Raw genomic sequence first — 15,564 nt, forward strand, 5'->3', positions numbered from 1 at the left:
TAGACACTTACTGCTCAAAGTGAGCCCACGCTCCCCTCCCCGTCCCCATCCCACTGGCCCCAGAGACCCTCATTCATATCTGTTTCCATGCCTGCTGAGGACTCTTTGCCCTCCAGTGCTCCCCACCCATCAGGGGAATCTCAGGACCCCCAAACCAAGGGCAGAGTCCCCTCCTCACCATTGAAGCCCCAGCCTGTGGTACCAGTCTTACCCAACTAGCTAACTAGGGGCCAGTGTTTAAGCAAAAATAGCTTATCCAGAATGTATGAACTGGATAACAGAGAAAGTACTTTCCTTTATTATTATTATATTATTATCATCATCATTATTATTTTATCCTCACCCAAGGACAAGTTTTCATTGACTTTAGAGGAAGGGGAAGAGAAGCATGGATGTGAAAGGAAAAAAAACAACAACATTGATTCTTTGCCTCTCACACGCACCCCAGCCAGAGATCCAATCCACAACCCAGGCCTGTGCTCTGACCGGGAACCGAACTGACTGGCAACCCTTTGGTGCATGGAACGACGCTCCATCCAACTGAACCACACAGCCAGGGCTAGGATAGTACTTTCTAATAGAGAGAGGACCTGGGTTGGAAGTTCAGCCTCTGCCACCCAGTGGCCCTGCCACCTTGCCCATGTGGCTCCCTGCCCTGAGCCTCAGTGGGGGCCGCTGATACACAGTGTGCTGTCCACAGAGGTTCCTGTCAGGTCTGCATGTGCATAGCAAACACACACATCCCAGACTTTCCACAGGCCAAATCTGTATCACTTAGATTTTACACAGCCCAAATTGCCTGAAATGTTAGCCTTGCACCCTCAGGCAATAGCTGGGGGCACTCTCAAACAATCAGAAAAATGAGCTGGGGAAGGAAAGAGGGCAAGCAGGTGCCTGGGGCCCCCAGCTCTTCTGCATTGAGATAATGGAGAACCTGGCAGGGCAGGCTGGCAGGGTGGGGCAGGGCTCCAGGGTCCCCTGCTTGTCTGCAAGGCACCCTTCATTTTGCCTTTAATGTGCAGCTGTTTCGCCTGAGTGTGCGCATCTCTTATACCCTGTGCAGAAATGAACGCAGGATGGAAATACAGCAAAACATAGACATTAAGAGTGGCTGTCCCCGTATAACGGACTTAAGAGTAATTTCCTTTGCCACTTTCTTTATGTCCTAACTTCTCCACGGTGCGCCCTGTTAGAACCAGAAAGCAAATCACAGTTATGTGTCACATAATGACGTTTCGGTGCACAGTGGCTCACCTGTGTGACAGTGGTCCCACCTGACTACAACGGAGCAGTAAATTCCAGCCATCTCGTGTCATCGCAGCCTCGTGACGTTGCAGCCTTGTGACATCACAGCTGTCCCAGTGTCACAGCGCAACACGTTGCTCACACGCCTTGGTGGTGCTGTTGCCAGCAAACCCACTGCGCCGTCGGCCCTGGGGAAGGGCGGTGTGGTGTGTAAGACTTGATGGTGAACAGCTGTTCGCTGCCCTGAACTTCCCATCACTATTTCAGCGTGCTCCTTCTAGTATGTGTGCTAGGCTGGCAGCTGCCCATATGTCTTGCATTTAGCGCATCTCTTGAACGCATCGTTTTCTCTTGTGCTCAGTTCAGTCTTGAGCCGTTTCGTACAGCAGCATGCCGTACAAGCCTGCAGCCTGGGAGTGATAGGCTCGGCGTGTCCTAGGCTAGGCCGTCTGTTAGGTTTGTGTAAGAGCACTGCGTGAGGCTCGGGCAGAGACTGGCTCGCCTAAGGACACACTCCTCAGAAGTGCCTGTTAAGAGGAGCTTGACTGCCATGGTCTTTAAAAGAAAGAAGATCACACGGTGTCTTATTAGCTTGTTAGGGTTGTGGCTACAAAGCACCACAAACCAGGTGGCTTGGAAAAACAGGAAGGCGTTGTCTCACCCTGCCGGAAGCCAGAAGTCTGACTTCAAGAGGTGGGGGGGGCTGTGCTCCTCGGAAGACACTGAAGGAGGGACCCCTCCGTGCATCTCTCCTAGCTCCTGGTGCTTTGCTGGCAATCTCTGGTGTCCCTTGGCTGGTAGATGCCTCACTCACATCCTCCATCATCTTCCCTTCTGTCTCTCTCTCTCCATCCCAGTTTCCCTCTTCTTACAAGGACACCAGTCATACTGGGTGGGGGCTCCCTGTGATGACCGCATTTTAACTGGAGTACCTCCGTGAAGACCCTCTCTCCAAACAGTCACATTCTGAGGGGCTGGGTTAGGGTTTAATGGCTCTTTCTGCAGGGGAAGCGGGGAGACACAGTTCAATCCATTAGCGGATCTGGTGCTGGAAACGGGAAGACGCTCCGAGCGGCCCCAGGGTTTTTCTGTGCGCGTGGGCGGCAGTGTCCTGACCCCAGAGAACCATGAGAGACGCTGAATGATACTTGATGTTTCCGCGCACACTAGGTGTTGAGGCACTTTGTCATGTAGCAATAAATGACTGATGGAGACTAGGGGTTTTTAACCCCGCATTGGAGTCTATAACACTTGAAAGTTATAATTCTGGATTTCTGAACACTTTTTCCCCGAAACACGCATACGAGGTCTGTCCAGAAGGTATCCAGCACTGTAATATGAAAAATAGCGGTATTTATTAAAGAAGATACAAGACACATTATACATAGGACAATGATGCCTCGGTCCCTTCAAAGTAGGCACCTTGGGGCCTCACACAGTTCTCCCAATCACATCAGCTGCCCCGTTGTAGTTTTCTGCATCCCATCAGTGGTCTGAAATCTCTTCTCTCTCAAAGGTGACTTTAGTTTCGGGAAAGACAAACGTTGAAGCGCACCAAGAATAATCGGGGCCGAAGGGGGCTGAGTCACCTGGGTGATCGGGTGTTTCACCAAAAAGCTCTGCACAGAGATGTGATGCACAAGCGGGCATGTTGCCATAATGAAGCCGCCAATCACCAGTTGCCCATGGCTAGAGCCTCTGAGTCATCTGAATAGTTTCTGCGGAGGGATGTTCATGCTTATCACCAAATCTGATGCAGGCTCGTTCGTGCTGTACTTGCTCAGTCATTTTGAATGCGACGGCCACATAGTACACATGCTCACTCAATGGCATGTACTTCCCCCACACTGGACTAGTACAGTGAAGTCACCATTGTTCACGCATGTTCATTCCAGTCCACTCTCCTTGGCTGTCAGGTTACATCCATGTTGGGCAAACTGTTCTCCTTAGAATGACACTGGCTGGACTTTTTCTAGACAGGCCTCCTATATTGCTGGAAGAGTGTGCCTATCTTGTGTATACACAAGATGGATTTTTACACCCCGAAAACACCCTCGTCTGTCTCTAATAATGAAGCCCAGAACGAGCCCAGGTGCTCTGGCTCTTGGTGCCAGTAATTTTCCTATTCACTCTCAGATTCGTTCTTGCTCCTTCTCTGCTTTGCTCAGAATTGCAGGAAACTGTACCAGCTGCCTTCTGGCAGGTTTCGTGGCCGTGAAGGACAGCCGAAAGACAGGAAGAGGGGACCCAGGGTGTTCTTCCCCTGGTGGCAGCTGAGCCTCTGTAATTCCAGGTCCCATCAGGGACTCCCCTCCTCCGTGACGCCGGCTTCCGACAGGCAGCCCTGCTGGGGTTTTGCCACCCATGGGTGGCGTCTTGGCTTTTCCTTCCAGGTCAGCAGGACCTCCCTGCTGTTGATAATGTCTTCTTCCTTCCTGCTTTCCCGTCACCTGGATAACTAATTCCCTGTATTCAGTTCCTTCCGTTGGGTGATCTCCAGAGATTTAAATTGCCCGGATGGATACAGGCTCCTTGGAGGCATTGCACCGATTCCTTCTGGATTCGACAAAAAAGTGTCCGGTTCTTAGACTTCGTTTCCTGAAAAAGGAGGCTGTCCTCAGTATACAGTATCTGCAGGCTTCATCTTTTCAGTCTTTACTTAGAAAAAAGGAAATGGGGATGTTCATTATGTGTCAAGTACATGCCTCCTGTGTTAGGTATACCAGATGTACACAGTTTTATATTATTTCCTTTGTCCCTTGCAGCACCCTTCAGCTAGAGAATAATTTTGTCGTTTTAACAGATGAGGAACTGGAAATAAGAGAGGATTAGTAATGCTTCAGCACCACACAGATGCTTCAGGGTTCGTCTGGTTCTAAAGACACTGCTTTTCCAGCTGCTTCCATGTGGTTGGTTGGCATTTCTCCTTCCCCATCTAACGGGGTCTCTCCCGAAGTGTTGCAGGCTGCAGCTTCCTTTAACTCCATAGAACGCTTGCCAATTTTCAAGGACAAATCCACCCCCCTGAAAGACTTAACATGTGTCTTCTCTGAGGGTTCAGGAGGATTGAGATCAGTGCAAGGGGGGCAGAGCTGAGAGTTCCTGTTGATGCTGGTAGATGGAGCAGAGGGCAGCCCTGGACGCTGGCCCCAGATTGCCTGGGCCCATGCAGTGATCGATTGGGCATGCCTGCCACTGGCGGAAAAATAGCAGGGAGAATCAGGTATTTACTGACGCTTTGGAAATGGACAGGCTGGAGCTTCAATCTGCCACTTTCTAGCTGCGTGACTTTGGGATCTTTGATGAGTCTCTCTGTGTCTATTACCGCGTCATAAAAATAGACTAAAAACAATGAACTTGCAGGGTAAATATGAAGAAAGAAGAACGGACCTTGAAGGGGGATGACCACCTTTTCTTCACTTCCTCCTCTTGCTGGAGGTTGGGCTCACTTTCAGTCTCAAATAAGACATCAGATGCACACTTTTAGGGTTTCTAGTGGGTACCTCAACTCTTCCCTTTCCCCAAATGAGGCTGAACACTCTCTGCTAATGCTCACTTCGTTGCTAAGAGGGCTTCACGCTCCGACCAGGACGTAATTCACAGGGCTTTCATGTTTCCCTGCAGCCTCGTTTCTCCCAGGCAAGTGGCCTTTGGACGGTGGGAATGAAACAATGGCCATTCCTCATAATCTTTCTTTGGAGACACAGGTATCCTTGGGTAAAGCAGGAGCAACTAGAGGCAAAGGCGGGTAGTGCTGTGGGCTGGGTTCCCGGGACCTGGACCCAACTCTGGGTCAGCAGGTCTTAGTTCCATGTCCCAGGGCAAGTGACCACCTGTCTGAGCCTCGGCCTGCTCATCTGTAAAATGGGCTCAGTGAGGCTACCGAGAATGCCCTCAGAGGCAGTGAGCAGGTACGTGGACCAGCAGACCATTCCTGGTAGCATCAGAGAGAAATGAACGCTTAGAGCTGTGAACGTTCTGAAAATAAAAATCATTCACATTCCCGGCAGACTGTCTGAAGAAGCATAAAAAAGGAGAATAAAAGTCACCTGATGCCTCAGAACATGGAGACAACGGCCCCGCCATCGCGCTGCTTAACAGTCTCTAAGCACCTTTATGCGTTTGTAGAGCACTTGGTTCTGGGGCTTCGGAAACAGAATTGCGTGCGATGAGGTGTTTTAAACATTTAGCAGAGTGCCTGCACATGGGAGAAATATAAATAAGTATATTCGCTTATTAATTAATTCAGGACATTTATTAAGCATGTGTCAGACTAGGAATATTTGTGTGTATCTATATGTACCGAGGTGCATATGCATTCATACATATATATATATATGTACATATAATATTATGTGAGTGTAATTCTTTTTATTTTGCACCAGGCTCTGTATCGTGAAGTTTCTGTTTGTCTTTACTGCACCAGAAAGAAAAAATAACAAGATGGCCCTGGCTGCTGAGGCCAGTGAACCACCAGGTCACCGGTTCGATTCCCAGTCAGGACACATGCCTGGGTTGGGTGCCAGGTTCCTCAGCAGGGGGCATGAGAGAGGCAACCACACGTGGATGTTTCTCTCCTCTTTCTCCCTGCTTTTCCCTCTCTAAAAATAAATAACTAATTAACTTAAAACTAACAAGATGAATTTTCATCGTGTTTTGAGGCTGTTTTGACATCCTCTGCTCTATAATACAACCTTGTCATATTAACCGTGGGAGGTCTTGGTGGAGCTGGGGGTGACCTTGAAAGGCCAGAGAGGCGCCCTCCAGGGGCTCAGAAACTGACAGGAAACGCTGCACATTTGCAGACAGGAGGGGGGCTCTGATGATGGAGCTGCCCTGGGCAGAGGAAACAAACAACGGTTCCAAGTATTAGCCTCTAATTGAACATCACAAGAGGAGATGATGTTAATTGCCACCACTAATTGTCATGGGAACTGCTCCCTACCCTGGCAGCCCTAAGCGACACGCTCCAGGGGGAGCAACTCGAGGTTCAGCAGGGTCAGTGATTCTCATAAGCAGTGCTGGGAGGCCGCTAAATACACCTGCTGTCTATTAGTGCATCGATCTCTCTGCACACTTGGTGTATACTGTGTGTGCATTAGTGAGTGTGCAATGCCCTTGCCCCTCCTTCACTCACCGAGTCGAGTCACGCAGTAACACCATTCCTTCAATCCCAAAATATGCGTTGAGCGCTTGCTATGTTCTGGACACCAGAACACTGCAATTGTGGCGACGGCAGTACAGATCAGTGAGGGCCCTGTGAGAATATAAGCTCCATGGAAGTTAGGGCTTTGTCTCTCTGTATCACCTGAGCCAGGGCCAGTGCTGGCACCTGGTAGATGCTCAGTAAATGATTATTAAATCAGTGAATGGATGAATGGTTTAGATGGTCCCGATTTACAATGATTTGGCTTGTGACTTTTCAGCTGTATAGTGGCATGATGACGATATGCATCCAGCAGAACTTGTACTTCGAATTTCACATTTTGATCTTTTTCTGGACTAGCGATGGGCAACCTGGGGTACCATGCTCTCCTGATGCTAGGCAGCCGCGGCTCCCAGGCAGCCACACAACCACAGGGGCAAACAACAACCCTCTGCAGTGTGTGTGTCGCTGGTGATGTTCTGGGCATCGTGCTTCGTGTTCTGCATCCCCCCGTGCCTGCCAAGAGCCCCTCCGTGCCTCCTGCTTCTGGTGGGACGAGGAAGGCCGTGACACCTGCACCCCCACTTACGATGGAGTCACCGATAACATAAGTGCGGTTAGCGTGTTTAAGGAGGGCCAGGTCAAGCTGTGCTGCTTGGCAGGTTACGCGTGTGAGATGCACTTTGACTTACACTGTTTCCCACTTACGATGGGTTTATCAGGCCGTAGCCCCATCTAAAGTCAAAGAGCACCTGTATATAAATATATACAATGAATATGTAACATGTATTAGTATGTCGTGTTTCCATAACAGTGTATGTATCGCTATACGGGCATATGGTATTGTTATCAGTGGGCTTCTGCCGTATACACCTTACTATCTAAATGGTCAGATCCTAATCCCCCCTACCTGCCCCAGGCCCACACCTGGTTGTGAACACAACCCGTTTGCATGTAGCCGTCCCGACGCAGTCCTGAGCTTCGTAAGTCAGAGGTCGTGGCAGGTGGGAGAGACCAGACGCCTGGCCTGCAGGGGGTGCCTCCCTGTGGCCCCTTCTACTGAGCACCCCTCTGGGTCACTCCTGGGCTCTCTGGATGGGGCCCCGCTTTGTCTGCCCCAGGGACACCAGAGCCCCGCGTCCATTTCGCCCGACAATGTGGTCTCTGCAGTCAGCACACTCTATTCATTTTCGAGTTGAAGCAGGAAGGGTTTGCTGAGGGCTGATTACACAGACTCTGAATTTCCCCAGCCCATCTCCTTGGGGTGTTTCCGCCGAGCCTGATGGGAGGCCCCAGCAGAAGGCGGATGGGGCTCAGGGCAGAGGGGGATTGGGGGGGTGCAAGGTAGTGCCAGTCCCCTGGACCCTGTCCTTAGTCCTTGTACCCTCATCTGCAGATGGTTTCCTTGCTCTCTGCGCTCCTCTTTCTGTCTAGCTGACCCCTCCTCTATGCCACCCTGCTTTCCACCCACATCCCTCCTCCTCAGGACACCGAAACAGCTTTGCAGCCGGAGTCCTGCATTCCAGTCTCCTTACTGGCTGAGTGACCTTGGCAAAGCTCCTCCGTGACGTGGGGACACCCTCCCAATTGCTCCCCACTCTCCTCTGATATTTAAGTGACAGCAATGCCACTGGTGGCCAAGCCTTTCCTCGCTGCCCAGCGTGAAGGGGGTTACTACCACCCGCTGGTGTCCACGGGGTCAGAGGAGTTGAGTAACTTGCTGAAGGTCACAGCCAGTGAGCCAGGCATCTTGACTCCAGAGACTGCTTTCGCTTTTCATGATAATTTGGGTTTGACCCATCTCAGGTCCCTTTTCCTGTGCGCCCCCCTCCATTTAGTCCCAGCCCAGGGTCACCCACCCCTGAGACAGCACTGCATTGTCCCTGTCCTTCACCCACCGAAGCTGTTTGGAGTAGGGACTTTAGGCCCTAGGGGCTCCCTCCATGTGACTTTGACCCAGGCATCGTTTACCAGGCACAGCTGGGAGGGGACACCTGTGCTCTTTCTTCATCTCTCTGCATGAGTGGCCTAAAGAGGTCTCACTTGAGTAGCCAGGACATGGGTGCCCATCTCAGCATTGGGGTCTCGCAGCTGCGTGACCTCAGACAGTCATTTGCTGCTCTGGCCCTCAGTTTCCTCACCTCTTAAACCAACACTCACCCTAAATGGCCCAGACGTGGACTTTGGATAGCATCTCTGTGTTGTACAAAGGCACAGAGCCCCGTCTCCTGGGGAAGGGGGCCACTGCCCGGTGACCTCGGTGTCCTGGCCCACTGGGAAGGGGCCGAGCTTGAGTGAGTACCTGCCCCTGTAGCTGCTGGGATTGTGTCCCCCACCTCCTCCCTGGGTGTTTTATGAGCTCACGTGCTGGCGTCCTGGGGCGTGGGCTACTTCCTCAGAGGGCCCACTGGCCTCCCCTGGTAGGGCCCTGCCTCGGGTGCCTGTCACCTTGTCAGCACGAGGTGGGGACCTCACAGCTGCCAGTTCCAATCACCTTGGCACTGCCAGCCCCTCACCACAGCACCCCTCCCTCTCTCCGTGCCACACCCATCCCCTTTTAGAACCCTGGTCCTTCTGTCCCAGCTTGACGGAGTGAGCGTGGTTCACTGTTTCAGCCTGGCTCTGCTGGAAAGGCCAGACGTACAGTGTGATAAACAGACAAGCCAGTGTCCAAGGAGAACTGAGAGTGTCCCTTGAACGGGGAGCAGCCCTGACTTTCACTGGGTGCACACCCACAGCCCCAGAAAGATCAAGAAACCAAGAGATGGACAGAGCAGGCTGCACATCCCGTCTCTGCTCCAGCCTGCCCTGACTGACTTCGCTGGCCTCAGTTTCCTCACCTGCAAAGGAAAGGAAAACGACCCCAGGCCCAGAGAGGGGCTGGGAGCTGTTCGAGGACACACTGCTAGTCAGTCAGACAGGGGCTGAGAACCACACGTGCATCTGAGGCCGAATCCCCGAGTTTTCACCTCTCTGCTCTGATTGGCTCCGCTCTCTGATTGGCTCCACTCTCTGATTGGCTCCGCTCTCTGATTGGCTGAGATGTACAGATATACGTGTGTGGTCCTTAAAGCAACAGCCAATACGTAAACTTTACATAATTCGAAGGACTTACAAGGAAAAATCTTATCCCTAAACGCTCTTCACCCCCACCTATCAATATTCTCAGCCCTTGCTATTCACAGAGCTGTGGGCAGCGATATCCCCGTTCTATACTGTTTCCTTAACGCTATTTCATGGAAGCATTCCACGCTGCCCTGGTCCTCATTTCCGATGTTAGTGTCTGCCTAGTGGCCTCACAGGGACATGCTGTGATGTCCCTCACCATTCCTAATCGCTGGCTGACGAGGCGGTGGTCAGCCTCTCCGTGTCATCAGATGGCCCTGCTTTGAGTGCCCGCAGGTACAGAGCCTGGCTCTGTCATTTCCTTCCTTCCCAGTAGAATTAAATTCCGGAAGATGAGTTTCTAGGTTTGACTGCGGGTTTCTCAGCCTGGGCACGGTTAACATTTGGGCCAGGTCATTCTCCGTGGTGGGGACTGGCCTGGCCTGGGCACTGTAGGACACTGGGCGACATCCCTGGTCTCTTCACACTCTATGCCAGTAACAATCCCCCAAGTCGTGACAACCAAAAGTGTCTTGGACATTGCACAGTGTCTTCGGGGGCAAACTCACCCTCAGCTGGCGATCACTGTGCTGAGGGGTAGGGGTGTGGAGTGTGTTGCAAGTGGAGGTCAGGGCTTTGCCAGGACCTGAGCAACATCTGATTAGGGTGGTGTCAGCAAGAGAAGGGAGGGACGAGCAACAAGAAGAGAGTCGGATGCACTGAGCCAGTTCTGGCACCGCCATTAAGCTTCCTCCACTCTGGGCCTCGGTTTCTCATCTGTGAAATGGGAGCAGGAAGAGTGGCCCATTTGCAGGCTTGTGAGGAGTAAGTGGGGTCAGGCATGGGAAGCGCTGAGCACAGCACTGGGCTCAGAAAACTCTCAGTAAACACAGGCGACGCTGCTGGCCCCTTCCGGCAGGGGGCCTGCCATCTTTGCCCATGCTGCCTTAGAGGATGGAAAGCTGGGGTTTGGGGGTGCAGGTGACAGAAAGGGAAATGTTCTCGTTCTGCCCTCCTTGAACCCTCCCACTGTAAATCCATCCCAGGGCACAGGCCCCGATTCAGGAAACACCCTCTGTGACAGCCCTGAGAAACCTTAATCAGTTCGTGGGTTTACTCATCTGTCCAAGGTGCACCGGGGGCTCACTCTGCACCAGGCAGGGTGGTAGGGTAGGTGCAACATGGCGCTGGGTCGCCCAGCCTGGGTTAAGACCCCCAGCGTGGGTGAGTGAGCTCTGTCCATGGGCCATCCCCCGGGGGCCCTCATGCATCTATTTTCTCTATAAAATTCAGAGTGTTAGTCTGAGGGTTTGGTAAGCCCACCCACAGAGAGAGGCCGGCACGGGCACCCACCACGTTAATAGGCATTCAGTGAACACGAGGCTGCGCCCGGGGTCTGTCTCTTCCCCAAAGCCCCTGTGGGTGGCTGGGGTCCTGCCCAAGGCTGATGCGTGCTCGTGGTCTCTGTCTCCAGGAGAAGTATGTGGAGGAGCTAGCCACAGTGAGACAGACCCTGCAGACGGACCTGGAGACGTCCATCCGGAGGATCGCCGACCTGCAGGCGGCCTTGGAGGAGGTGGCGTCCAGCGACAGTGACACAGAGAGGTAACCCGCAGGGGGCCCTCAGGGGCTGGGCACAGCAGGTGGGCTGCACTCTGAGGGGTGCTGTGGCCTTCTGTGGCCTGAGCTCCCACTCAGGCGTCTGGGGCTGCACCTGCTGGGAGACCCGGGGTTGTTCAGGGCAGGAGGTGTCTGGCCAGCTCCGATGAGGAGGCGGGGTGCCATCTTGCCCCGTTGGCCAAGCCTCTGGGAGTGTGGCTGCAAAGGGGATCCATTGTGTGATCTTGGGCAAGTTACATGTCCACTCTGGGCCTAATTCCCTCCTCCGTAAAGTGAACAGGGTACTGTTGAACAAACCACATCAAATTGCCCACATTTGGTCATTTTTGATCTATAGGCTGGACATTTTGTATATTTAACCCATGACCCACCCCATAGAGTTATTGGTGAGAGAGTTAAATGAGTTAATAGGTGAAGGTCACTTAGAACAGTGCCTGGGGAATGTAAGTGCTACATGAATGTAAGCCATGTTTGTGCAGAATAAGAAGAAATCTTACAGAGGCAACAAGTAATTCGAGGGTGCAAGATTGGACGGCCAGTGATTGGCGAGATCACTGAGCTTCAATGTCAGGCCTTCTCTCCCTCCTCGGAAGAGAGGCTCCTTCTCACCATCTTCACTCAAGCCTCAAGCCGCCCAGGGCCATGAGTGGGCCACTTAGCTGGAAGGAGTTTGAAGTGTTCTGAATGGGCACGCCGCTGTTCCCAAGAGCTACCTTTGCAGCCTCGGTGCGGTGTTTCTCTGGAAATGACAGGCGCCCGTCTGACTGCAGCAACTCTGCCCCCATCCCAGCCTCTGTAGCAAAGCCCGGGCAGTAGGGAGAGACCTGTGCTTTGCATTGCTTTGATGAGGAACAGGGTGTCTTAGCCGAACTTTCCGACGTGGTCCCCTCCCTACACCAGGCAGCCACCCCTGCGCACACCTGTGCAGGCTGCATTGGCAACCAGCTCCTGCTGGTCTTCTTCTCGGGGTCAGGGATGGTTCCTGCTGTAGCCAGAACCATCGAGGATTAGACCACGGAGTACAGCCTTCTCCGTCTGCACGTGAGAATCCTGACCTCAGAGAAGGTCAAGGTCACACAGCAGATTAGCATCATACACGGAGTTAGAACCCAGTGTTGCTCAGTGTCCCACCCAGACCTTTGCCGGCCACACGCCTGTTCATCAGTAGGGTGACGGCAGGGACCAGTAGCTGACCGGCAGGAGATGTGGGCATGACTGGCAGTGAGGGAAACAGCTGCGTGTGCCCTGTGACCGGTTCCAGTGAGAAGAACCGGGCGCCTGCAGCAGAGCTGACCACACCTAGTCACGGAAACAGCCTGGAGGGAAACACCCCTCTACCTCTAATCCCAAGAGGGCAGGCGTTACTGGTGACCTGAGTTTTTGTTTTCTGCAAGCTCATTTCTATTCTCTAAAATTTCTGCAGTGAACTTGCACACCCACCCTCCAGCTCTCCCAGCGCCCTCTTTAAGAGATTTTGCTGGCCCGAGTGATGTTCTCTATGCGGCTGATTGTAGCATGGGAACACGTTCTTCTCTTGCCGCAGGCCTAGGAGGGCCACCTGCTGTCCAGAGGCACCTGACCTCCAACTTTTCCACGAAGGTGCTCGTGCTCGGTATTGTCGCAGCAGAGACCCAGTGGCTCTGAAACCTCATATTCTTGGCTCTGAGGGAGAGAGCTGTGTCCAACGACCCTGCAGCTCCTGCAAACATGGCTTCCATGCACATTCTGAGTGTTTCTGCCACTCCCTGCTAATTTGTACAGCTGCCAAATTACTGGTGAGACGGCAAATACCGATGTCGCAGCTGCTCCCAGCTTGTGATGACATGGAGGGGTGTCCCATCCGCCGCCCCCTCCTCCAGTTTTATTACTGTCGTGATGGAACCGACATGTGTAATTACAAACCCTTATTGCTTATATTACGCACTCAGTGCTTAGACTCATCTTTCTATTAATAGAAATGCCCAAGCCTTCGCATTCATTATGAAGGGACTTGATGGCTGTGTATACTACCGGGTTGGTTTTTTTGCCAAGGAGCAAAACTTTTGAACCATCTTCCCTTGCCTAATAAGAGATTCTTTTCTGAGTAAACAATAGAAGTTATAAAAATGACAAAATTGGAAAGGGGAAAAGAGGGACCATGCTTGGGGGTGCCGGCACAGGCTGGGCAGGAGGTGTGACCGGAAGCCAGGAGCAGATTCTCACGTGGACAAGAAATCCCTGGGCCCAACCAAAGACTGCAGCTGCCCCTAATCCTGAGTTAGTGGGCCCAGGCTCTGGCCAGACCTTAAAGGTTCCTGCCATGTAGTCGGACAGGCTTTGGAGCTGCCTAGCTGTCTCTCTGCCTGAGCAAGGAAGTGAGAGAGAAGCGCGTCTCCTCTCCTTTCCTCCTTCCCCCCGCCCACCTCCCTCCACTTTCTCCTTCCCTCTCTCCGCCTTTCTTCCTCTTGAAATGGCTCACAGGAGCCCACCGGTTCCCCCTGTTCCTTGATGTGCCCCAGAACCCCAGGCAGGATCAACTACGTAATTACTCTGCTCACTGTGAAATAAAAATATGGGCCTCTTTGTTCCAGATTCATGCAGAATTTGAAGACAATGACAGCAGAGCATTAAGCCAAGCACAGGTCCTTCTGAGCAAGGGTTGCGGGCCTGGGGAGCCAGCCCTGGCCCCATGTGACTCTAATGACCTTTTCTTAATTCTCTGGGGGCCTTGGTCCTAGCTCCCTGCCTGTAACTCGGGCTTAAAATTTGCCAGGAGCATAGATTTCAATAATAGCATAGGAATGAGGGAGAACTGGGAAAAACATTGCCCACGAAGAAGTCTGAACATGTTTCAGAGAGTTGTGCAAACCACGTTCCCCAGTCACGGTGCCATTAAAACCATGATCGACAATAGAAGAGAGAAATATGCGTTGCTAGGATGTAGAGCCACCGTTGGGAGCAGAGCTCCCAGCTCCAGCCCCAGCGCCTGTCTGTGCGCTGTTCCCAGCCCAGCAGCCCCGCACTGCAGTCCCCTGTCAATTGCCTTGTTACCTGTGATAAGAGCTTAGGACGGGAGCCGGGGGGATTGGCCCATGGCACTCCCCGAAACTGAGCTCTCAATTAGGATTCAAACCCACGCTGGAGAGAGAGGGGGAGAGAGAGAGACAGGTGCTTCCGCTGAGGGTGAGGTTCTTGGAGAGACTTGTTCAAATTATAAAAAGTCCCATTTCCCCATGTTGGGAATTAGATCCGTGTGTAACAGGCCTCCCAGGCTAGAAACGCGGCTACGTGCTCAGAAAGCCAGGCGGGCTGTGCGGCAGCATTGAAATGCGTGCTGTCCTGCTCCAGAGCGCCGCGAGGTGCCTTCCACCGTGGCGCCCACTTCCTTCGATTAAGGGAGAAATGCTTTACACTGTTACCCCAGGCCTGGAGCGTGTTCATTAGTCATGGAGGGAGGGACGCGCCAGCTGACAGGCAGCCCCATCTATCCTGGCCCAGGGTCTGCAGCTGCTCTGTCTGTCTCCTTGGCTGGTGGGTTGGGGTGGGGTGAAGGGAGTGGGAGGGGTCAGTGGATGACCTCTGACTGCGGGGTCAGCTGAGAGTATATCCATTCCAGGTCACCCCATCTGAGATGAGTGTTCTAGCAAGAGTCCTCTATTGCTGTTTTGAGTTCAGTTCTATATTTTCCAACATGTATCCTTTTCACTTGGCTAAAATTAGGCTGCTGTGGGACAAATAGGAAGAACTGGGTCTAACCAACGATTGCAGCTGCCATCCAGGGCATAATTTTGAGTTAGTTTATTAGCGGGCGCAGGCTCTGGCCAGACCCCAAAGGTTCCTGCTACTTACTGGTGCAGGCTACGGAGCTGCCCACATCTCTTTTCCTACAATTCTCATACATTCTCATTTGCTCTCCCCTTTTTGAGTAATTAGCATGCCCCAGAACTTGGGAAAGGCTTAAAGAATTTCTCCATTATTCTAAATAGGTTGATGTCTGATGTCACATTCCAAATTAAACACAGGACGCTGGTTTAAGACAGCTTGTGTTTAAATTGCCACAGAGCCCACCTGGCTTGCTAAGCATCTTTGTAGCTTGGACCACCTGGACAACCAGCTTCTGGGCTTTGCAGGGAGTGAGCGCTCCAACCACTGCTTATGCCGGCATCACAGGAAATACATGACAATTCCGATACCAAGCCCTCTTTTCTCAGGACTCTGTGCCAGGCTATGCCGCCTACCCGTCTCACATATATTATTCTCAAGACAAATCTCTGGGGTTGCTACCATCACCACCTTGAGTTTATAATGATGAACTGGGGCTGAGAAAAGTCGAGAATCCAGACCCGGCGCACACAGGAAGTGGCTGGGTTGTGATTTGACTTCCAGGCGGACTCAGTCACCCACAGATCGAATGATCCAGCGCTGCTGACCTGTCAGACACTCCCCTTCTTCCCCCTTTCTCTTGGCAA

At 52.4% G+C, this 15,564-nt stretch overlaps 1 protein-coding gene across 2 annotated transcripts in view; it reads left to right on the top strand.

The window, feature by feature from the left end:
- Window positions 1-15,564, top strand: part of MYO18B (myosin XVIIIB) — a 230,171-nt gene that overhangs the window by 185,487 nt on the left and 29,120 nt on the right. For both annotated transcript variants that reach the window (XM_037052378.1, XM_037052379.1), the window contains exon 40: window positions 10,971-11,101. In XM_037052378.1, the coding sequence (XP_036908273.1) occupies window positions 10,971-11,101 (131 nt within the window). The remainder of the gene's footprint in view (window positions 1-10,970; window positions 11,102-15,564) is intronic.

Source organism: Sturnira hondurensis, unplaced genomic scaffold (assembly GCF_014824575.4).
Source record: "Sturnira hondurensis isolate 20B ecotype Veracruz unplaced genomic scaffold, ASM1482457v3 Scaffold0007406, whole genome shotgun sequence".
NCBI lineage: Eukaryota > Metazoa > Chordata > Mammalia > Chiroptera > Phyllostomidae > Sturnira > Sturnira hondurensis.